Source organism: Panthera leo, chromosome D3 (assembly GCF_018350215.1).
Source record: "Panthera leo isolate Ple1 chromosome D3, P.leo_Ple1_pat1.1, whole genome shotgun sequence".
NCBI lineage: Eukaryota > Metazoa > Chordata > Mammalia > Carnivora > Felidae > Panthera > Panthera leo.
The window spans coordinates 76,785,485-76,810,375 of record NC_056690.1 but is presented as its reverse complement, the minus strand read 5'-3'; the positions used below and the strand labels follow the sequence as shown (position 1 = coordinate 76,810,375).

The 24,891-nt window shown below is 47.5% G+C and overlaps 1 protein-coding gene across 2 annotated transcripts in view; it reads right to left on the bottom strand.

The window, feature by feature from the left end:
- NEDD4L (NEDD4 like E3 ubiquitin protein ligase) overlaps positions 1-24,891 on the bottom strand; it is a 338,017-nt gene that overhangs the window by 213,342 nt on the left and 99,784 nt on the right. For both annotated transcript variants that reach the window (XM_042910374.1, XM_042910373.1), the window contains one exon: positions 18,047-18,120. In XM_042910374.1, the coding sequence (XP_042766308.1) occupies positions 18,047-18,120 (74 nt within the window). Of the gene's footprint in view, positions 1-18,046; positions 18,121-24,891 lie in introns of those variants that run through there.

Below are 24,891 nucleotides of genomic sequence, written 5' to 3'. Positions count from 1 at the left end.
ATCATAGGAGAATAAAGGCTTTCTGAGCTGAGCTGTAGGGGAATTGCAAAGCCTGGCCGAGGGCTTCCTTCGCCTCCCCCGGTGCCCTGGACAGGTGACATGAAAGGTCTTTTGTTTCCATCCCTGCTGTATAACAAAGGGGCCTGGGAGAGAAGGTCAGGGCTTGGTTTCTGATGCAGGAGAGCAGTGCGGAGAAATAACTTAACTCCCCGCTTCTATCTGGCCACAACAGAGAGGCAGGCAGACTATTAGACCACGCTGCTGTTTTCATTAGAAGGACAATGAATGAATTAACCCATTTGCAACACTAACGACAAATAGAGGTAAATAAACACAGATAAGTTGTGGAATAATAAATACAGATTGCTATCCACAGTACAGGCTCAAGTGGGCATTAACTCAACTTCCATCATTCACAACAAAGTGCAGGAGGTCAGTAAGCCTGTCCAGCACCCTGTCCAGAAGTGTGATTGCTTGGAAGGTCAAGAGAAGACTATGGATCAGGTTAGTGAAGACTGATGCGGACAGGAGATACCATTCGTCCCCTGGGTTGGCCTGCCCATTGGATGCAGGTCCTGGCTCTGGCTGGACCACACCCCACACCCCCACCCCCACCCCCGCCAATGGCTCTTTGTCCCACTCTTTTTATTTTGAACTAGCTCATCGCCAAGGACCCATCTTTTATCCCTCAGAAGACATCTTAAAATCCCTACTATGCAGCTCTCTCTGGATTAAGGGAGTAGCAAAGATGCACCCAAGAAATCAAGCAGGCCTCACACACACACCCAACTCTTTAGAAAGCAGCAACGCGGCCGCCCTGAAACATCCTCTTCCTATTCTCTCTGCCAGAACTCAGACCAAAGATCAACGAATCACACGTTGGGGCGCAGGGAGGGAGGGTTTTCTGATTTGCTAATGTGGTTTCCCTCTCTGCTTCCAGAACAGAAATTCTGTTTCAGAGCAGAATTCGGCTTACAGAGCGTTTCATCATCTCTGAATATCACTAACATACATTCCTAGCTCAAGTGTCTGGTGATGTGACTTTCATAATTAATCTTAAAATGTACTTAAGAGGGGCGCCTGGGTGGCTCAGTCGGTTAAGCGTCCGACTTCAGCTCAGGTCACGATCTCGCGGTCCGTGAGTTCGAGCCCCGCGTCAGGCTCTGGGCTGATGGCTCAGAGCCTGGAGCCTGCTTCCGATTCTGTGTCTCCCTCTCTCTCTGCCCCTCCCCCCTTCATGCTCTGTCTCTGTCTCAAAAATAAATAAACGTTAAAAAAACAAAATTTAAAAAAAATGTACTTAAGAGAACACAGAAATCTCATGGCACACAAGAAGGAAAACAAAAGTGGTCCCGCCTTCCGTACGTTACTCCGCTACAAAAAATATTAAGTACAATGTTCATTTGTAATGAAGTGACAGAACCCAAATCCTAATCACAGGTTTTTAACGTTGAATTTCTTATTTATTCCTTTTCTGATTTCCAAGAACCTGAAGAGAGGAGGTTTCTTCCTTCCTAACCCTCCTTCTCAAGTCCCCTACCACTTGTGCAGCTCTCTGCTTCGTTCCTGCCCCCACCGCCCCCAGCTCCCCAATCTGGTTGGGCAACTTCTCTGAGGAATGAGTGCAAAAAGCCAATGGGCAGAAGATGAAAACAAACCAGTCCCCCAAAGTTCCTCCTGGTTTCTCAGGCCCTTCTAGAGCCACCTCATGGGAAACCAACTACTGCTGACCAATGAAGGCCCATCAGCCAGAGACAGGGAATGGGGTGCTTTCTAGAACCCTGAAGGCACCAGGCACTCTGCCCGTCCTTCCTACATGGGGGGGGTGGGGGGTGGGACCCTGGCCACTGTCTGCTGCTTAAATTCTTCCCAAGCTGGTATCAGAGATCAGGCTCTTGCATGAAGACAAGCCTGGCAGTGTAAGTGAGAATTCTCAGCCTGGAAGGAGAGCACCAGGGATCGGAGCCTTTTACTGCATGAAAACCATTAGTGCAACGTCATCATTTTCTGGTGGTGTGAACCAATGGGTCCCAGCTCTGGCTGCTCATTCCAGTCACCAGGGGCAGGGGGCTGTAAACACTGCCCCCCCCCCCCAGATGCTTCCCAGGCAGGGAGGCAGTCTCTACCAGCACACTCTGGTCCAGCCCCAGCTCTGCCATTTACCCACTGTGCCCTCAGGCAAGGGGCCTCACCCCTTCTGATCCTCAGTGTTTCTCATGGGGGGGGGGGGGGGGGGAAGCAGATAACACCTCCTGAGACTGATGTGGTGATTATGATTTCACCTTAACATACAAAATTGCAGCGTCTCAAAAACACAGTAGGTCTCAAACTCCGCTGCTTCCTTTGAAAATGGTGGTTAACGCGGGACAAAGTTCTACTGGGGAACCTCAAGGGGAAAGGCAGGCGGGAGAGGCGGTGAGTCACAGAGCTGGAGCTTTTTTAATGTAAATGAGAGAGTCGCTCTGCTACAGGTCAACATCGAGGACATTCCATTCCCCTGTCCACAGGTCAGGGGTGACCCAATAAAAGGCAAGCCCCAAACTTTGCCCGGGGTCGTCCTCTCTCTGCTGAGAATGAAAACTCAAGGCGGCCATCAAACAGAAAACCCGGCTGGGAATAGAACCAGCAGAACAAGCAGCCGAGGGGAGAGAGAAGGCGGGAGGAACAGAATCAATGCTGTTGTCCCAGCCCAGGACCTAGCTGGTGTCAGGAACGTTTCTGTTACTCTGCATCTTTTCTGACTGCATCAGCGGGGAACGCCTATTCTGTATGCCTTTCACTTCACACAGGTGCACGTGTGTCTGTTGGAGAAATGGACAGAATCGGGAAGGCTGGTCTCTGGGTGACAGGCATCGGTCACGTTGATACATTTTCCTAAATTGCTAGAGGCTCGACCACCCACACGTCCTCTAATGGTTTAAAGCTCGCCATTTGCTCACATCCCTGTCCACGTACCTCACTATTGAATTTTTTCAAACTGAAGTTGACACACGGTGTTGGGTTAGTTTCAGGTGGATAACACAGCGATCCAACATCTTTATACGGTACTCAGAGCTCACCATCATCCGTGCACTTCCATCCATCACCGCATATGTCATTACGGTATTATTTATTGACTACATGTGCTATTAAAAAATTTAATCTTTGGCAACGTGATCTTTGAAAATGGTATTTCAGTGGATTTTCTAATTTGCTGTTTCTTTTATTATCGGTGAGGTTAACTGTTGCCACGTTTCGTCACTGATATTCCCTTCTCCCTGAACTACCTGTACCCTCTGATCATTTTTCAATCAGCTTATTGGTCTTTCTATTGATTTGTAGGAGATCATTACACATTAAGGAAATTAGCTCTTTCTCTGTGATAGAAACTGGCATTTCCCCCAGTATGCTCCCTTTTGAACTTCACGGCATGTTTTCTGCCATGCCTACATCTTTTGAGACAAATTTATCAATCTGGTTATTCCTACCTTCGCTCATTTTTTTGTCGAGACGAGACTGTAAACTTTTTTTAAAAACTCTTGAGGTTGTGGACACTGTTCCTTTTTAATTTTTATTAAGTAATCTGCACCCAATGTGGAGCTCGAACTCACAACCCCGATGTCAATAGTCGCATGGCCCCCCCGATCGAGCCAGCCAGGTACCCCGGACGTTGTCAGTTTTAACATGTTTGTTGTAGGAAAAGATACTAGGCGCTTTTTGAAATCTGGTTCCAGAGACCCTTGCTCACTCTGAGCTCAGTAGCAGAAACTCACAGGGAAGGGAGCCTCATCTGGGCCACAGATGCGTGTGATCTCACCCCGCGTCCTATCACAGTCAAGGCCTCCCTAACCTTTCCGGGGGCATCTCCCATGAACCTGTGCTCCTCGCTGAACCCCCACACTGCCCTCTGATGCAAGTGCCTTGAGAACAACGGCCACCACTAAGGGCAATAAGTGATTGGCACCAACGGCACTAAATAAACCGTAAGCAAACACGGAACCCAACCCTGTCTCTCCAGCAAGGTGCCCTACGGGAGAAGGGTGAGCAGGGCTTGGCCAAAGAACACCTTCTTGTACTCAAAAAAAAAAAAAAAAAAGAAAAGAAAAAGAAAAAAAACAAGACTCCACGAAAAACGTTTCTGGAATACACTATGTCACTCCTCCAGAGACACTTTAAAAACTGACCCAGCTCCTCTGGGAAACTTCTTGAACCACCACCCCATGGGCCCAAGATCATCCTGGCAACACCTCCAGCAAGGCCCTCAGCTCCATATTCAAAACCCCCCTAGAAGGCTGCTAGTGAGAAACCAAGAGCAGGAAAGCCCTGTGAGAAGGGGAGCCAGCTAGGACACCTCAGGCCCTCCTTCCCACAGGAGGCCACTCCACAATATGGCAGCTCCTGAGACAACGGGGACACGCTTCCTCCTGACACACGCGATCCTGAAGGCCGCGACACACAGACCTACCTCCTTTAGGCAGCTGTTGCTGCTTTTACAGCGAATGTCCTTCTATAAATGAACTTGGGATTTCTCTTGACATCGGAAGTTGACATGAGTGAAAAGGGCTAAAGTTGGAAGTAAAATATTTTTCCAAAAAAAAACAAAACAAAACACAACACACAAATTTTTAGGTTAAAAGATGCTTTGGCGAGCCTAAGTGAGCCTAAGTAAAACTGAAGGAGCGATCTGAAAGGATGCCCGCAGGTACCAGGAACAGCCAGCTGTGGGTAACAGGCCCCTGAGCGCAGTAGAGAGACTCCACGCGAGGGCTCGGTCACCTGGAGAAGGTGCTAGAGCAAGAGCTGCCGGCAAGGGGGCGTCCTGCAGGCGAGGAGCCGTGGCTCAGGGCACAGGCGATGGCACCCACCAGCCTACAGCGCGCTGTGAGACGCTGCCGCTGATACGGGCCCACTCCCAACATGAGCACACCTGTCTGGGCACCTGCTGGAACCAAGGGTGGCTGGCACAGTACAGGCGACCTCCATCTGGAGCGTTATTTATAACGAGGAGCACGGTAACGCAGTAAGCTTCCTCCGGCCAGGTCTCCCATGGCGGCGGGGGGGGGGTGGGGGGGGGGGGTCCCGGCACGAAGGACAGGGGGGGACATCCTTCAAAGTGGCTTCCTCTGCAGCTGGCCCAAGACTCAACAGGTGGAAGGCATGGAATTCGAGCAAGCAGGGACCCTAACTAAGTTCTTCTCCTGAGTGCGTGGAACACTTAGGAGCTCAAAAAGTAACCAAAGACTCAAGGTCAGAGCTGCACATGTTCACCTGCGGCAATCAAGGCCACTGAAGTCACCTGGGCCCAAAGGAACTAGGAGGTCATTTTTCAAGCCAAGTCCTGTCTGCCCTGGGGCCTGAGCAGGGCAGGGGCGGGGGGTGGCGAGCTGCCCTTGAGCACAGCATCTTTCCAGCATTCGCAAACTCCACCTGGCCGCAGAAAAGATCGACAGAGATACACAGGACGAGCTGGAAACCTTTCCACAGTGCACTGTGGACTTTACAGTTAATAAAACCGCACAGCGTGAATCTGTGCCCCCCTGTGACACACGCACAAAAAATTTCACAGGGCGGGGGGAGGGGCGGTTGCTATGCTCAAACTGCCACAGTTGGTCCATCGTGGGGGCGGGGTTCGGGAGGCCCAACAAAAAGGGCTTTTATTTCCTGCCTCTTGCAGTTCCACTGAGATTTCCACAATAAACATGCATCATTTTCCGGATCACTTAAACATGCAAATTTAAAAGTAAACAAAAGCGCTCACATCAGCCTTTCTCATTATTATACTGGAAAACGACCTCTGATGTGCTGCCCATGCGCAGTGCTGGGTTTCTTTTTTGGGGGGTACAGAGGGAACACAATAGGCCCATCTCTTCAACGGACTCTCAAGCTGTTCTCTTCGATATGGACGTTCTTAATATTTCCACCCGATGTCAGGCCCTCACCGTACGTATAACCTCCATGAGGCACAGCCACACTTCTTTTGCCACCCTGTTATTTGGGACAGTCTGGTATACTCTGAGATCCGAGCCTCAGAGTCTCCACAAATGCCCAAGAGGATACAATGAAGCAAGAGAAAGGCCGGAGGGAAAGCTGGGCGAGGGTGTGAACCGTGGGGACGAAAGCGTCCCTGGTGATAACCATGGTCAACGTCATCAGGTCTGCTGACCATCTCTCTGTCTCTCTCTGTCTCTGTCTCTGTCTCTCTCTCTCTCTCTCTCTCTGTAACCTGGGGAGCTGCCATCATGTTTCTCGGGCTTTCTACCCCTAAGGTGGTGAGGAAGTACCAGTCCATTTCAATAGCATTGAGAGGGTTTTTGGATTCCTGGTTTCTTCACCTGCCTGCTTTGGAGGCTGGTTTTGTTCAGGGGGAGGTGCCCAGAAAAAACAGTAGGGCCTTGTATTTGTAGAATACACATTATCAGGGACTGTCACATGAAAACATGATCTCACAGGGACAGTCCTAACAGCTCCGAGAATGAATCTCAAGGTCTTCAACTGAAAAGAAAATAAACAATTTTAAAATCCTCTCACACTGACATTTTTCTCCCTAACTTTTCTCCCTGGTGGCTCCCATTTCTTCTGTCCCACTGAGAGCATCAACAGCTTTCCTCTGGCTTTTGTTTCCTGCCAGTTAGCTGCAGACCTTAAGAAACGGCAAAGGGAGAGTAGAATGTTACTGCAAAATGAGTAGAGAAATGACCTATGCACGCCATTTGCCTCTGTGGGTGTCTGAACCACCCTGACTCTGTTTAAGTAAGTCCTTTGCTGAAACGTAGGCAGACTGCCCACGACAACTTTAGACTCTTTCCCCTGCCCCTGACAGAATTTTATCAAAACATAAACATACACACAAAAACACAAAACAAGAACAAAAACCTCCAAGCATACCTGAGTGCAAACGTGTCAATTTTGCATTTAAAAAAATATTTTCAAGTGCTGTTCCTGTTCTTTCAGGGTTATTACCAATCTGAAAACTAACGCTGTACGGGTGCATCATTACAAATTTAGTCCTGGGGGCGGGGGGGGGGGGGGTGGTACCTGGGTGGCTCAGTCAGTTGAGCGTCCGCCTTCAGCTCGGGTCATGATCTCACAGCCCGTGAGTTCAAGCCCCACGTCGGGCTCTGTGCTGACAGCTCGAAGCCTGGAGCCTGCTTTGGATTCTCTGTCTCCCTCTCTCTCTGCCCCTAACCCACTCGCATTCTGTCTCTCAAAAAATAAATGAACATGAAACAAATTTTTTTAATACAATAATTTTTCTATATTAACAATGTCAGCCTGGAAATCCCTTTCTTATTTTATTTATTTTTGAAAGACAGAGAGCAAGCACACACGTGTGCCCAAGGATGGGGGCGAGGGGCAGAGAGAGAGGGAAAGGGAGGATCCCAAGCAGGCTCCACGCTGTCAGCACAGAGCCCAGTGCGGGGTTCCAACACAGAAACTGTGAGATCTTGACCTGAGCCGAAATCAAGAGTCGGACACGTAACCTACTGAACCACCCAGGCGCCCCCTGGAAATTCCCTTCTTAAAGAAAACAGAGTGCTGAAGTTCTGATCCCTCAAAGTGTGAAGCTAAAAATGCGTTATAATTCATTTTCTCTATGAATGCTGTCTATTCCATAGTGGAATACAGTACCCCTCACTGGAAGAATTTCCTTTCTTCCCAGTATCAGTTATTTGTTCCTTTGCAATTTGTAGCATTTTATTTTGATGATGCTGCAAGTTTAGGAAATTATTTGGCAAGGAAAGGGAAAAGGGGGATATAAAGTTAAAGGGGGAAATGCTACTCAATTGCCTACTTTAAAACTATGTAAAAAGTAGCAATTGCCTAAAGTAAAATCATTCTTTCCTGTGTGTCACTATTTGAGAATGACTTCAATACCTGCTAAAGCAAAGATGTGGGTTAATTTTAAAAATCAGACAATTCGGATTTAAAAATCAGAAAGTTATCTCAAAAATAAATAAAAATGTTTAAATAAATAAAATAAATAAAAATCAGAAAATTTAAAAGAACGCCAAAGGGGTGCCTGAGTGGCTCAGTTGGTTAAGTGTCCGACTTCGGCTCAGATGATGATCTTACAGTTCGTGGGTTCGAGCCCCACATCGGGCTCTGCCGACAGATTGGAGCCTACCGCCTGCTTCGGATTCTGTGTCTCCCTCTGTCTCTGTCCTTCCCCCGCGCTGGCTCTGTCTCTCTCAAAAATAAATAAACGTTTAAAAAATTTTAAAAGAAAAAGAACTCCAAAGGATTATCAGATGTGAATACCATTTTTACAGTCCAGAATGAAAATGCACCTGAAGATATGGCCAGCAGAGGGAGCTCTAACTCCCCAATACATCCCTGTGGACACAGGAAGAGCCCTCCATGTAGCCTGTCACGGTCAGGGATGCTCACGGTTCTTCTCCTCCAGTGAACTTCACGTGGACCGAGGAGTTAAGGATGAGGAATTCCTTAAAGTCTAAAGCATTTGTAGCCACTTTAAAGTAAGAAGGAGCTGGATATAACATATGTGTGCTGGTTGAGAATTTTTAGATTCGTAAAATTTCATACTGTAAATCTGCATACTGTAAAGAAAGAGGACCTTAAAAATACATACAGAATAAGATAAACAAGAGGTGAAATGAGAGGGTAGGGGAAATACGGGTGTGTATAAATCACCCAGAGAATACACAAACAGGAAAAATAAACTCAGCCTAGTGGCAGGGAGGGTGCCAAGAGCCAAGGGGCTGAGAGCAATGTGCGATAGTTTGCCAAGTGCATGCGGAGAGGAGGTAATGGCAGTCATGGATTTGGCGGCCCTGGGCCAATGTGGGACCACAGCAGGGTACAGAGGTAAAGGTCCAGAGGAAAGTCCCAACACCACATGCTCAGTGCACCCGTGGGCAGCTGCACAGGGTGAGCAAGCAAAGCCAAGAGCCACCAGATCTGACCCAAGTGGGCAGAGGCGGGGAAAGCTGCCTGGGGGTGAGCTCACGGGGTCGGGGCTGGGGGGTGGGGTGGCGCGGGCCTCTGGTGTGAAGGACAAGAACAAGTCAGCTGTGCAAAAGAGGGAGAAGGTGGTCGTCCTGGGCACCAGCAAAGGCACAGAGGAGGAGGAGGAGTGTGGCCTCTGAGGGCAACTATGGGACTCAGTACGGCTGCTTGGGAAGGTCAAGGCCAAGAGATGCGCCGGAGAGGCACACAGAGAGCGCTTCTGTCAAGGTTAAGCAGCTGGGACCTTAATCCACAGCAATGACTGATCACCGAAGGGTTCTGCCAGGAGCAGAATGAATTCTGCGTATGGGAGGGGGGATGGGAGGAAGCGGGCAGATATGAACACCACTGGGGAAGTCCCCTACACAACCACTGAGACCAGGCTGGGGACTGCGGGGAGGCATGAGAACCAGGGACACGTCCCAGCTCCCTAGCTCCGACGCTTAGGGAATCAGTGGAGCCACCGGCTAAGACAGATCATTCCAGACAAAGAACAATTTCAAATATAATACTGTGACATTCCAGGCCGAGAAGCAGCGTCAGGGCAAACAAAAGGTCCTGACTTACATGGTCTCACCAGTCACTCAAATCTGATTTCTAGGACAAGATGGTTTGACTCTATTAAATAACCAAATAAAATCATGCTACGAGGAGCCAGGAATCCATTCTGGAAGAAAGGAATTTGTAAATTTCTTTTTTTTTTACGGTCTCGACTGTCTAGATACAATTTAAAATCACTTCAACAAAATTGAAACCACTGTTCACAATGAACTCCCAAGAGCCCACAAGTCAGAGACGGAGAATATACAGACCCAACACTACCATTTTCTCACTAGCAAAAAAAAAAAAAAAAAAAGAAAGAAGAAACTTTGATCAAGTGTTAAGATTCACCCCATTTTGATTTCCCAACCAGTTGCCTCCAAACTTGAAATGTAGCATTTCTTTCAAATGCTTCTCTATTTTCTGACCATGAATGCTTAATTTCAAGCGTCTAAAAATAACAGGCTTGAAACAATAATCAGTCCTTCAAAAGGGAAGCACAACAGTGTACCTCGAACAAGGAAGGGAAGAAATGCAAACCGCCCTTGAAACATTCACTACCTGTTCCTGTCCGCACGCCAGAAGGAATGCTGGGACACGCTCGTTAAGGGGCAAGGCATAGTTTATATCACTTGTGTTGATAATATACAGTAGAAATGCCAGCTCTTTTAATAATTTACTGAGGAGTTACGCACTGCAGATTCCTTATTAAACATTACTTGCACTAAGGTCCTAAGTCTAAAAAATATTCCGGAGAAGAACAGGCAATATTTTTATTGCAATATGCTAATTTAAATTATGTGACTGCATATTTGCTTGATATAAACTCAACTTTATTATTCATGTATGTATATACAAAGCAGTAAGAATCGTTTTCTCTAGGACAAAAAAAACATTTTTACAATTGTAGTCACTTGTAGATTTCAAAATCCACAGTGTCTCTCTAAAAAGTTCCATAAGCTATACTGTACGCATGCTTCCCCTTGAAGAGAGGAGAAAAACAAAAACTCCTGCTATATCTAGAAACCCCACTCCTCCACGCCCAAGAAGTCAATACTGGCTCAATTCCTGTCTGCCACTGACTAACCAGCAGCTCTATGTAACAGTTTAATCTGAAAATCATGACCAAATAACACTGGCACTCCCAGTTCTAAATATATATATATATTGTAGAGAATCAATAGCTTATGCTCTCAGGGGTTGGCAAACTGGGGCCCGTGGGCCACTGGCAGACAGCCACGCCTATCCTATACTCTGTGCTCTCTCAGGGACAGAAAGTCCTACTGAGCCTAAGCTCTTTTCTATCTGGCCCTTTGCAGAAAAAGGGTGCCAGCCCCCAATTTAGATAACCACCTACAGTACTTAGAGAAGGCTCTACTTCCCACGTAAGAACCTGCCAGCTCACGTGTGTCAGCCATCTTAAAAATCTTACCTTCCAGGTCCCCCCCCCCCCCACAAATGTTTCTATAATAAGGAGAAATAATTTTATGAAACCTAAGACAATGTTTCTTAGAAGATGAAGTATTACAACATAGGAGATTTGGATCTGAGAAATCTAACACTTGGGGATTCCAGAGAGATGTATCCATTGTTTAAAGCATAACTCTTAGGTATTATACCAGAGTGTTTTCACCTTCAGTAACAGCATTTTTGTCAACGAAGATGCAGAGTGGGCCTGGAGGTCACTGTTCTCAGGCCTCTCCGAGGCCCAGCCACCGAGAATGGGTTGGCCAGGCACTTTCGCTGCCTAGAACATGGGAACCACTGACTGACAGAGGGACCTCTCCCACCCGTTTGGTGAGGCAATGGTAGTGGAGACCCTCGGCCATCCCAACGCCGGACCTCCCCTCACACGGTACCTTCTGTTTTCCGAAGGCCTGGCTGTGAAGTTCAACTCTTGAAAAATACATATTTTCTTCACTGTTTTACATATTCAGGACTGCTTTCGTTTCTGACTCACGTTGGCACATTGCCTTCCTTATACTTTAGCTTCTTACACTCTCTCCTACCTCCCCCCAGAAAGGAAAACAGTGAGACAAATCTAGAATGCCTTGGGATAAAGCAAGGGTGAAGGAACCGGGGTGAGGGCCAGAAGGCATGAGAAGAGGAAGGAGCAAGGAGGGGTGGGCTGCTGGGAGGAGGAGCGAGGAAGGGGCAGCCCCCCCCCCAACACACCCACATCCGCAGACATCACTTCACCAATCCCCGGAGGCGCCCCCTGCGATTACATCGGTTGATTAAAACACTGCCCATGGCTCTTCAGCAGCTTTAATCATTCAGTTTTCTCAGGCTCCACTCTGGCCAGATGAATAAAATTTATCAAGCCTCTACTCTGTGCTGCGTGCCCCTCATCTTCCTGAAACACATCCAATTTTCTGCCTTATACAGACTTAGTGACCAGACAGCATCAGTCTGGACTCCGACAGCAATGAGGGCAAGGTGTCCTGCAACTTTCCCTTGCACTCTGTCGGACCTTTGGGCAGAGCAAAGTCTCCTTTGACGGGACTAACATATTCGTGCGTCAGGAGTGAAGGCAGGGCCGTCTGGGTGGCTCAGCTGGTTAAGCATCTGACTCAGTTCCCACTCAGGTCATGATCTTGCAGTTTGTGAGTTCGAGCCTGGCATCAGGCTCTGCACTGACAGCCAGGAGCCTGCTTAAGATTCTCTCTCTTTCTGCCCCTCCCCCGCTCGCACTCTTTCTCGAAATAAATTAATAAATTAAAAAAAAAAGAGTGAAGGCAAAGCAGGAAATGCTGAATGAGAGATCCACACGAACACATCAGAGAATGGTACGTAAGTGTGGCCCGTCGGGTTCGCTCCTCCGTTTACCAGAACTGGGGTGACACAAAGACCAGTTTATACAGATATCATTTTAAATTATCGAAGACATTCCCCGCACAGCACAGCCTTTTCGGTGATTCGAGATCATTCTATTTTTTTTTTTTTTTAACGTTTTTATTTTTGAGACAGAGAGAGACAAAGCATGAACGGGGGAGGGTCAGAGAGAGGGAGACACAGAATCCGAAACAGGCTCCAGGCTCTGAGCTGTCAGCACAGAGCTCCACGCGGGGCTTGAACTCACGGACCGCGAGATCGTGACCTGATCCGAAGTCGGACGCTTAACCGACTGAGCCACCCAGGCGCCCCTCGAGATCATTCTAAATAATATTATGACACTGGCTGCGGCAGAGCAAGCCTTAGGGCCTAACGCAGAACACAAACAGGCCGGCCCTGCATGCCGACCCATTTGCCACTTCTGACGTTTCCCTCTGGGGAACCACGTGGCCCGAATGGCGTGTGGGCCACCCCTGACATACTTCATTGGGACGTCACGTATATCCGTGCGCTCGGGAGACCAGGAGGTAAACCCGGACGCACGAAGAGCTGTGTCCTTGTCACAGGGCAAGAGGAGGTTTTTTGTGGGGGAGGAGGAGGGGGAGATCCCGGCAAGTCCCATCAGGGTTCTGGGGTGGTCGGGCGGGACATTCTCTGCGGCTCTCACAAGAGTAACCGTGTGAGCTCTTAGGTGCAGGGGTTTTAAGGCAAATACTTTTCGGCCCAGAGGCCGTTAGTGGTGACGCTGTGATTCTCAGAGGTGCCCCAGAGAGCGAAGGCTGCTAAGGCACGCATCACAGACGCGGTCTCCGCAGAGTGTCAGGTGCCCTGTACCCACCTAAGGAGGCACGTGTGCCATGGGGGAGGGTGGGGGGACAACCAGCTTTACGTGCTCCAGACCAGCAGCGTGGGGGTCAAAACCAAACACGGGCCCGTCCCTCAAGGGCCCTCGCTATGCCAGTGGAGGCAGCCAGCTGCACAGAATACGACAGACGTGGGCTCCTTGGGGGGCCAAAAGGTCACAGCCCCATTTAAGAGTGTATCCAGCAGATGGCTCCAGCTGTGCCACCTCGTGTTGTCTAGACTGCCGAGATTTTCCAGAAACCTTGGGAATCTGGATTTTTGATACGAAATCTCCCAAATGCTGGCTCGGGATTTTTACTCGCCTTTAGTGTTCCCTGGACCCTTCATAAGCACATGTGTGAGTTCAGTCTAGTCCACAGGGACCAACAGTTGGCCAGTTCTGGCCTAATGATGTTCTAGAAGTCCTTACAGTGTATCGAGGGGGCTCTCAAGGTACCTGGAGCCTCAAGGTCTCCCCACTGAGTAAAGTGAAACTTATTTTGTACAAGGTTTAAAAAAAAAAAAAAAAAAAAAAAAGGCAAAAAAAAAAATCCTAATTATTTGGAGAGAAGGTGAATTAATAGCTAAAATTTACATGTGTACAGTGCATAAGCCGAAACATCGCTCACCCATTTCTTGTCCGTCACCTGGGGGAAAAAGTAGTGACAGTGGGCGAAACAGACTGGCCCCACATTAAACCCGGGATCCTATTTTAGCACCACTGGTTACAGGACAACCAGATGCCGTGTTCCTCCTCGGCAGACAACATCCCATTGCCGTCCCCAGTGTGGACACCGAATTTGATCAAGCCTTTCCATGCAACTGCTCATATACAGGAAACCCAGGAGAAGGACACTAAATGCTACAACAGGAAACAATCAAATGTGATGAGACAACCGGCTGACGATTTCACGTTCATTTAAAAACGGAAAAGGGGGGGCGCCTGGGTGGCTCAGTCGGTTAAGCGGCCAACTTCGGCTCAGGTCACGATCTCGCGGTCCGTGAGTTCGAGCCCCGCGTCGGGCTCTGGGCTGATGGCTCGGAGCCTGGAGCCTGCTTCCGATTCTGTGTCTCCCTCTCTCTCTGCCCCTCCCCCGTTCATGCTCTGTCTCTCTCTGTCTCAAAAATAAATAAAACGTTAAAAAAAAACAAACAAAAAAAACAGAAAAGGGGGAAAAGGATACTACAGGAACCGGATTTTAAGACACCTAACAACTAAACGCAATGCACAGTTCTCCGTTGAATTCTGCTCTCAAACGGCCCAGTTGTAAAAGGCATTGTAGGGACAGCTGGGGGGATTCAGGGAATGGAAAAGGTAACAAGAGTCCTTTAGGCAATTATTGGTAATTTTGTGAAAATTGCATTGTGGCTATAAAGGAATACGCTGCTTTCTTCGAGATGCAGGCTGATGTATTTAGGGGCTGGATGTCATGATGTCTAGAATTCACTTTTGAATGCTTCGATTAAAACAAATTGATGGGGCCCATGTAGCCAAATGTCAACAACTTAAATATAGATAACTGAGGCGAGGTGGCGTCACAGAGCTATCACACCGTGGCAGTAAGTCCCCATCAGTCTCAGTCACTAGCAGACAAGGATTTTTTGCCGCATCTTTCCAATGCCCTTGGGTTCGTGTGTGTTCTACGTTTTGAGTCAAAAGAAAAAAATGACCGCAACCTCCACAGGTATAATTTGACGCTAAGAGTTCCATGCACAAAATACAGAAACGAGAGTCTTGAAATCTTCCGCAGGAAATTCTACAGTGAGTTTGTCTTAGCCAGCATAGCTCAATTTTAAGGATCCACTTTACGGTTTTAGATGATTCTAAGTAACCTCAAACGAAGACTGATCACAATCAAGGAGGAAAAGGGGGAAGGTGGACCTAAAACTTGTATTAAAATGACCCTATTCAGTTACTGCTTAAGCCTATGACAAAAAGTTAGAGATCCTGAGATACAAGCTTACCTGAAGAACACAGTTTGAAACTTACAAGTATTCTAAGTTTAAAAAAAAAACAAAACAAAACCTTAAGATCTTACTTAGCAAAGTGCATCTCTTCTAAATCAAATTACCTTACGGCATTCACTTAATTCTAAGAGCTTGGTCAGCCGCTATCAAATACAATGGGCAGTTCTTGCAATCTGCTTTTAAGAAGTATTCAGCCAATCGATTTCAGGTTTTAGAGAGACCGGAACAGTCATCTAGTCCAATGGCTCATCCAGTGGCTCAACTTTTGTCATTCGTCAGGAAGAGTATTAACCTGCCATCAGAAAGAGCAGTCAAATCTGATAAATCTGGACAGACAGGGGTGGGGCCGAAGTAAGGGGCAAACCGGACCAGACAGGTTGGCATGAGCCGTCACAAAAGGACTTGAATCCTACACCTTAACGGGAGCCTGGGACTTTATTCCACAGGAAACTGCAGATCAAACCATGCAAGGAGAGGAGTTATCAGCACTGGATTTCCAATGCACATCTTGAGGTATTCCCCGTAATTCCTTTTACCCCGCTGCTAAGAAACGATGACGCCTCTTTTCATATAAAAGGTAAAAACTCAAGGCTCGGGCGCGTCTGGCTCTTCTAAGATTTGAAGCCTCATCGCACTACCAATTTTTAACCTCAGATCCTCTTAACAGGCTGAGAAATGCAATCTGAATCCATTTCATTTTTTTTTTTTTTATGCAGGGCTTTGGTAAAAACAAAACAAAAACAATCAAAATGAACGTCGCTGACATTTTCCAAACCCAACCTCTTCCCCTTCCAAACTATATAACATGTATGGGAAAGAGTGAGAGCAGCAGACATTGTTGACGTAAGAGCGCAGTTTACTGGTCAGCGTGCAAGTCTTTCAGTTAAAAGGCAATTTGCCCAGTCTTGTTCTTGGGGTTCTGGAGGGTCAGCAGTCAAAGGGAGAGGTCTCAGTCTCCTGCGAGTTTCTAATCTAGTAAGACACAGACAAGTCAAATATTAGAGCGTTCACACAGGCACAAGGGCAACCACTCGGTGCGACTCCACGGTCAGGTGAGAAGGGGCCCGCAGGTTCGAGATGTGCTTCCCTCCCACACCACCAGCGACTGGGCAGGTGTCAGTGCGTGTGCGCGAGGTTGGCTTGACGGCTCGGATAGCTAACCCTCCATTAGTCATCTGAGGCACACAGAAGCATGGGGATGTTTTGAAAAAGATTTCATGAGGGGCGCCTGGGTGGTTCAGTCGGTTGAGTGCCGGCTTCGGCTCAGGTGATGATCTCGCGGTCTGTGAGTTCGAGCCCCGCGTCGGGCTCCGTGCTGTCAGCTCAGAGCCTGGAGCCTGCTTCCGCTTCTGTGTCTCCCTCTCTCTCTGCCCCTCCCCTGCTCATGCTCTGTCTCTCTCTCTCTCTGTCAAAAATAAATAAACACTTAAAATAATTTTTTTTAAAGATTTCACAGATATTATCCTTGCATCAACTTTATGTATTTTTAACAACTTCTCTAGTTGCTACTGTAGTTAACTTCACGGGATGGGAAAAACTAAAAACGGACATGAAGATAGGACGGGAAATAAAGAGGTTTGCCCACCAATGGCAGGGAAGGGCTTGTGCTGGGCGAGCAGGAAGATGAGGTGAGCTGGACAGAACGAGGCCCTGTTACAAGAGTCGCCAGTGTCACACTGAGGTCCTGAGGCCAGACGGTGACTGTGGGCAACAAGCAGGGGGGCTGACAGGATGGAATGAAATTTTTTTTTTTTAATAAATTTCTTTTTTTTTCTTTTTTAAGTTTATTTGAGAGAGAGAGAAAGAGAGCACAGCGGGGAGGGGCAGAGAGGCAGAGAGAATCCCAAGCAGTCCCCACACTGTCAGCGCAGCGCCTGACGCAGGGCTCGAACTCACGCACCATGAGATCATGACCTGAGCCGGAACCAAGAGTCGGACGCTTAACCGACTGAGCCACCCAGGTGCCCCTGAAATGAATGTTCTAACGCGAGGACTCTGGCCACAATTAACTGTCCCCAGAAGCCACCACGGCCCTCATGGCTCAACCTCACAGGGTCCCCATCGTGAACAGAGCAGGGGGCAGGGGGCCTGTTCCAGCACTACAGGCACGTGAGACCTGGGCAAGCAGTAACCTTTCTGGATAAAGTCGTGTCAACCACAGAACGGACAAGTCGCACTGGAACGTCTCTAGGGTCTCCTCTATGTCTGAAGTTCCAAAGGTCTTTGTTCCCCCAAATCTGGTTCAAATCCCAGGTCTAAATGGCTCTAACCTCATTCTGCTACTAGTCCAATAACTCCACTCAACATACTACAGAGAGCAAAGGAACAAAAGAGCTGATTTCAAGACTCAGGATCATCAGGCACCATACTCAAAATGAAAAAGCTAAAGACCCAGACAGACCAGGCTGCTGGTGCTTCCAGAAAAGGTACAGAAATCACCAAATTCACCCCCATCAGCAAATCTCTCAGTTCTGATTATAACATGCCAAAGAATAGCCAGTTCTAGTAGGAACAAAACAACACCTTCATGTCTCCCTAAATTTGGGATGTTTTTAAAGGAATGTATTAATATGAATACATTGGGATTTCTTTTTAAAGGAATGTATCACAATGAATACATGTTCCCAAGCTTTATTTTTCTACTGAGAAAAACAGACATATCAGAATCCAGCTCCCCCAGGAAATCGATCCGTAAGGAGGGCTAGGAACCTGCACAAAATACGGTCTCTGGACTGGCTGTGTCAGCATCACCTACTCCATCAGAAACTCGGGAGGTGGGGCCCAGCTGTTTTAAGGCTTCCAGGTAACTGATGCACGCCTGAGTCTGGAAAGTGCTTGCCGAACTCGTCAGAGGCCTACAAAAAAAAAAAACCCACAAAACACCAAAAACCAAACAAACACAAAGCAAACATACCTGGCCCCAAAGATGTCCTTTTTGGCGAGATCAATTCCAGAAACAACCTTCACTCTGAGAATACGTGACTCGCCCTGTTGGAGGGAAAAAAAATTAAAGAAGTTTAAGAAATGGACCTTCAATGGGTCACTGTCTCACCCAATATCCAAAGGTAATGATTTCCTCTTTAGACCCGTACTGGGACACAGCACCAATCGACTTGAGCACAGGTGATTCCTCCTTAAGCTGAAGTTCAAAAGGTAACAGTCCAGACTTAAAATCCTATGACCCTAGAAATTTAGAGCATTCGGATTAATTAAGCTTAAGTTTAATTCAAACTACGTCAGGCAGCTCAAAGATGTGGGCCAGTGAAAGATGTCCCAGTGCTACCAAGAACATAAACGCACATTTGAAATCACCTAGATAAATGCCCAGGTGCTTTAGGGTACTGTAAATTTAATAAATAATTCCTCTGTGGAAGTTTATACATTTGTGTGCGTGGCCCGAGACAGAAATTTCATGTTGTACAATATTTCCTCAAAATTACAGGATCACAACGTTGGTACGAACAGGCGAAAATAATCCTTTGGCTCCAATAAAAAACGAAAACGAAAACAAAAACAGAAAACAAAAAGCATCACCCTAAATGGAAGTCTACTCAACCCATCTCAGAAATCACTCATTCATTCCTTCACCGGCATAGTCATTCATTCCAACATGTCCTAAGCAGTTCCTGTCGCACTGGCCGTTGAACAAGGTCTTGAAATATGGACACGAATATGCTCCAGGTCTCCTAAGGGGGACGGCCAGGCAACAGTGCAGGACCCTGTGATGGCCCCAAGCCCAAAGGCACAGGCTGGAGAAGTAGTTAGGGGCTAAGACGCTCTGGCGAAAGGAGATGGCTTGTGGGGGGTAAAGGGGGAGGGTAGGCAGAAGTCTAGGACTGTTCCCAAGTTTTTGCTTTGGGTCACTGAGTGTCAACATGAACTGAAAGGCAGGAAAAAGTCGAATCCAAGGTGTCTACGAAACAACCGGGTGGGGGGAGAACAAAGAAAACGGGAGAGACGTCTGGTGGGGTCAGACTGGGGAGTGATCGCAGTTGGTGGTTGTAGAGCCACGGTCGGTGGTTAGGGCTAGAGACGCAGAAGCACATACCCGGGAAAAGCGAGGAGGGGAAATGCCAGGGCTGGAGCCCCTGGGGACACGGGCAGCGAGGGGCAACAGAGAAAGTCATCTATCCATGTGCTCAGTCATGACCTGGGTGAAGGAAAGAAAATCCAAAAGCTTACGTACACGACGTCCAAGGAGGCAGGGTAAAATAAAACCCAGAGAGAGGAGGACGAGGAGCCCTGGCCAATTAGTGGCACACTGGGCGTGTGTGTGTGCCACGGGGACCGTGCTTGAACCAGGATTCTCCATCCATTCGACCATCCCTCCAACCATCTACTCCTGACACAAGGCTGCCCCAGACACACATACACCGCAGAGAGACACAATCGAGTTTAAAAAAAAAAAGGTTGCTCAACGTGTGTGTGCTTAGGATTCCCTCTGAAATGAGAACTGTACTCAAGTTTGGGTTTCACGTGCTTGGCAGGCTTCGCGAGAAGACAGAGACAAGCCAGGGACCTTGCGACAGCACAGCAGTGTCTCCGAGTGCTTACCAAAGCCTCCCCGTCAAGTGCCCCTCAAGGGTCAAGTGCCCTTCCCTCGGTTCCCCCAAGCAGGCACTGACTGCCCTGATCCTCCTCTCTTAGGCTCACATCACAGACCAGCCATCAAGGATTCTTTGTCAGCACAGGGGTTATCTAGCCTGAGGCTCTCTGGTTTCTCAGGGCATGTGGCACCCCCAATGCCAATGGCATCTCTCCCTGCTCAACTCGAGGAATACCACAGCAGAAGCATTTTGCACGCATGGATCAAAATTCAGTTAGCACCTCTGTAGCGTTCACGGGACACCTGGCAAGAGTTCACGGCCCACGAGTACACACCAACGGACAATCATGGGTAAAAAGAAAATCCTTGGCTAAGGGGTTGAGATTTTACCCGCCAGGGAAATGAGGAACCACTCACAAGAAATAAGGACGGGGAGGGGAGCCTGGGTGGCTCAGTCGGTTAAGCGGCTGACTTCGGCTCAGGTCATGATCTCGAGGTCCGTGAGTTCGAGCCCCGCGTCGGGCTCCGTGCTGACAGCTCAGAGCCTGGAGCCTGTTTCAGATTCTGTGTCTCCCTCTCTCTGACCCTCCCCCGTTCATGCTCTGTCTCTCTGTCTCAAAAATAAATAAACGTTAAAAAAAAATTAAAAAAAAAAAAAAAAAAGAAATAAGGACGGGGAACAGCTGGAGAGGAGCACACTTTTTCTGCCTCCCTGCCTCCCCTCCCCCTCATCCCAGTTCTCTGCCCTTCCTCCCCCCCCTCCCCAAGACAAAGACTTCCAAACAGCAATTCTCCCCCGAAACCACTGGGCAGAGAGCGGACCTCATTTGGAACCCACGGAAGGCGGACACTGTCAAGGCCAAGTGCTAAGTCTCCAGGGCCAGTGCTGGGTGTCGGCGGAAGGAGACAGTGCATCTGGTCTCCGAGGCAGAGACGACCTCCACCACCAGCTCAGGTAGAGCGGTAGGCTTGCACTTGGACTGAGCTGGGGAAGATAAACCAGGAACTGGGTCTTGGATGGAAACCAACATTCAGTCAGTCACAGAGCAAAAGACAAGAATTCTGGTGAGAAACTGTCTCTGTCTCACAGCCCCTGGGATTCTCAAAAATCCTGGGCAGTGTCCTGAACTTTCCACCGACTTGACAGGGGGCTCAAAACTGCATCTTGTCTGGATTCTAAGGACTAAGATATAAGCCCAACTTACACCCGGTTCCCCTAGGTTTATATCAACATTGGGTGAATGTTCTTACACTGGGCAGACCTACTTTCCAAAAGCATACACTTTAAAGTCAGGGAACATTTATAGGAATAAATGAATAAAAATAAACTTCACTAAAGGAATAACTAGAATTTTCTTCTTATGGAAACTGATTTATTCATTAAGCACAAGTGCCTGTTCAGAGATCTAAGGACACAGCAATACAGACAAACCGCCCTACCCCCACCCTGTGCCACCCCACCCATCTTTCTAGTGTTCTTGAAAGTACACTGTTTGCAAGGGCTCTCAACTACATGGGGACACAAATTGGGGGTCTGAAGGACAAAGGGTAATACATAACATATACTTACAAATTTTGTACACACACCCTTTTCAGTAAACAAATTCTCATTTAGGAATCAATCCCAAGAAAATAAGCACAGATCTGTGCATGGAACGAACCAAAAAAAGAACTAAAAGAATAGTCACCGAAAGATCACTTTTAATCGGGGGAAAAAAATGCAGAAGTCCCTCAAAAGCAGGGATGTGGGGCGCCTGGGTGGCTCAGTCGGTTAAGCGGCCGACTTCGGCTCAGGTCATGATCTCGCGGTCCGTGAGTTCGAGCCCCGCGTCGGGCTCTGTGCTGACAGCTCAGAGCCTGGAGCCTGCTTCAGATTCTGTGTCTCCCTCTCTCTGACCCTCCCCCGTTCATGCTCTGTCTCTCTCTGTCTCAAAAATAAATAAAACGTTAAAAAAAATTTTTTTAAATAAAATAAAATAAATAAAATTTAAAAAAAAGCAGGGATGTGCATGGCAATCCCAAGCAATGAGCTACAATACTGTCATTAAAAATGTGTAAGATTATGGGGTGCCTAGGTGGCTCAGTCGGTTGAGCGTCTGGCTTCGGCTCAGGTCATCATCTCTCGGTCCATGAGTTTGAGCCCCGTGTCGGGCTCTGTGCTGACAGCTCGGAGCCTGCAGCCTGCTTCGGATTTTGTGTCTCCCTCTCTCTCCGCCCCTCCCCCACTTGTGCTCTGTCTCTCTCTCTCTCTCTCTCTCTCTAAAATAAAACATTAAAAAAAATTTTTTTTTAATGCGTAAGATTCTGTCACCACCTTCACTCATTCCACGAATGCTTACTAAGTACCCGCTATGTGCCAGACGTATTATCTGTGGGTACAGACAGGAGCAAGACAGAGTTCCTGCCTCAAGGAACCTACAATCCTGAAGGCAGACAGAATATAAATATATATCGCAAACAAGCAAGAATTCCTGATGGTGGTAAGTGCTTTGACGACACGATGGGAGCTAAATAAAAAGTAACTAAGTAGAGGAACAGGGGAAGGAGGTTAAAGGCTGGTGGTCGGGAAAGGCATCTCTGGAGAGCAGACACCTGAGCTGAACCCAAAGGAGACAGAGGGTGATGCAGGTGGTGGGGATTTTCATGCAGAAGTGACAGCAAGTCCCAAGGCCTTGGGGAGCAGGTCTGGCATTGAAGGGAGAGGCAAGAGTGGAGGGAGTGGTACAGTGGGGCCAGAAACCTGAAAGGTCAGCTTCCATAGAAAGCATTATTCTAATCATCTCTGGAAAGTTTTAAGCAGGGGAGTGACAACAGTTGACCTGACTTTTTAATAACTGATTTTTTGTAAAGTTTATTTCTTTATTTTGGGGGAGGGAGAGAGAGAGAGCATGCAGGAAGGGCAGAGACAGAGACACGGGACTCAAACTCATGGATCATGAGATCATGACCTAAGCCAAGAGCCAGACGCTCAACCGGCTAAGCCACCTAGGTGCCCTTTGACTTGAATTTTTAAAAGACCACCTTGGTTTGTTGTGCAAGATCAGACTACAGGGGAACAAGAACAAAACAGACCAATCAGGAAGAGATCTGGCAAGAGATGGGAGGGGTTCCCACAGGACTGAGATGGAGAGGTGCCCATGTTGCAAATAAACAACTTGGTTTATAAAAGAAAGTTTCAAAAGTGGGTTACACAAGGAGTACCTTGGGTGGCTCAGTTGGCTAAACGTCTGACTTCGGCTCACGTCATGATCTCATGGCTTGTGGGTTTGAGCCCTGAATCGGGCTCTGTGCTGACGGTGCTTGTCTGCTTGGGATTCTCTCTCTCTCCCGCTTCCCCTGCTCATGCCCTCTCTAAAAGTTAAACTTTTTTTAAAAAAACTGGCTTATACAACTGAGTTAGAAATAAGCAAGGTGGTCACCAAGCTGTTTGCCTTTTCCACTCAGACTACATTTCCCAGCATTCCTTGCAGTTAGGTGGTCACATGACTAGGTTCTGGCCAGTGGAACGTGCACGGATATGATGTGTGCATTTTCCAGACCTGGCCCATAAGACCCTCCCATTCACCCTCCCTCCATTCTCTTCCCCTGGCTCAACAGAGAAAATCTTGAAGGCAAGAAGGGGAAAAACTCCGTGAAAGGAATGTAGAGGGAGGGAGCATCCCTACCTCATCCTGCCCGCTTCACCATCACCTACTGACCTTGCCAGGACAGTGAGCTGGAAACAGACCCGTGCTGTTTCTTCCCACTGAAAACTGCAGGTTGCTTTAGCAGTTAGCTTCGCTCATATACGATACAATCAATTTTCAATAAATAACCTATTATGCATATATGCACAGAGAAAGCCGTCAAAAGGACATTAACAGTGATTATCTCTGGATACCGGATAACTTTATGATTATCTACATTTTTTTCCTTTTGAAACATTAAATATTTTTGTCTGGAAATTAAATTTCTGTAGAAATGCCAAAAAAAAAAAACCCTAAGAAAAATTTAAAATCACAAGCTTAGGAATTTTCTGTATTTCTAAAATAAATAAGCCTTCTTTTGTCGTAATAAAAACCTACAAGTTATATTTGCGCAAACTCACAAAGGCATATGCAGCTGCATACCTGGGAGATGTGAAAAGGACACTCTTACGTAATATGCAGGCAACAGTTGGGAGATGAAAAGAAGAGAGGGCCTTTATTGAACACTTACTATTTACAAGCAGCTGTCAAAGGAAATTTCACCTCCCTCTGAGGCTATGGGGCAGGGGAGGAGGAAAGAGAATGCTACTCTATAAAAATAGCTTCTACACATGAGTTTTAGATCTTCAGCAAAAACTTCTTATCTCTGTTTCCTCTAAATAATAAGTGTGCATACCGATCAGCAGCCATCGTAGTTCTGTAAGGAAACACATGATCAGGTGTGTGACTCATTTATCAGATGCAATGGGTTCCAAGCCGAGCAAATGGGACCTTCTGAAGCATTTTATGACTTTCATAAAACCTACGCATGACATTTCGGTCCCTGGTTATGACTCTGGTAGAATTCAATATTTAACTAAGGCGGCTTAGGACCACGAAGGTATTATGTGGAGTTGGACCGTGCAATGCAGAGAAAGCACAGGCACAGAAGAGGTGAGGCCAAACAACCAGAGGTATCCTCACGACGCTCAGGGTCTCTTCCTGTGAACGTTCATCTATTGCTTTTGTGTTGTTATTGCACAACGGGGATGATCCTATGCCCTTGACGTGTGTTTTTCTTTTCCACTTCGTTGCCTAATTCTTCCTGAAGGCCTAAAACGAGATAAGGAGCCCAAGTCCCGGATGGGTGGCAGAGCGGAAGTCCCCGCTTCTGAACAGGTGGTATTCCAAAGGTTCATGCTTAAGATGGTGTGGTTTCCAGCTCAGACACCTGCTCATATAAACGGTGTATACGTGGTTTCCAAATTTCCGTGCCTACCCATATCATATACATAATCTGTCAAATTTGCTCCTGTGATAAAATAAACCTCAAATCCCAACTCAAAGTAAGCTGCTAGAATTGACCTTTTCTCCTGTGAATCTGCTCGGAGAAGGTAACTTTGTATATTTTGTCCCTTAATCTCCACAATGGCGGCTGATCTCACTCCCAAAAGGGGACAGCTGTGTTAGGAAATAGTATTCTTTCTCACACATCTCCAGTGAGCCCAGGTATCACATACACCAGCCATTCAAGCGGACAAGGATAAG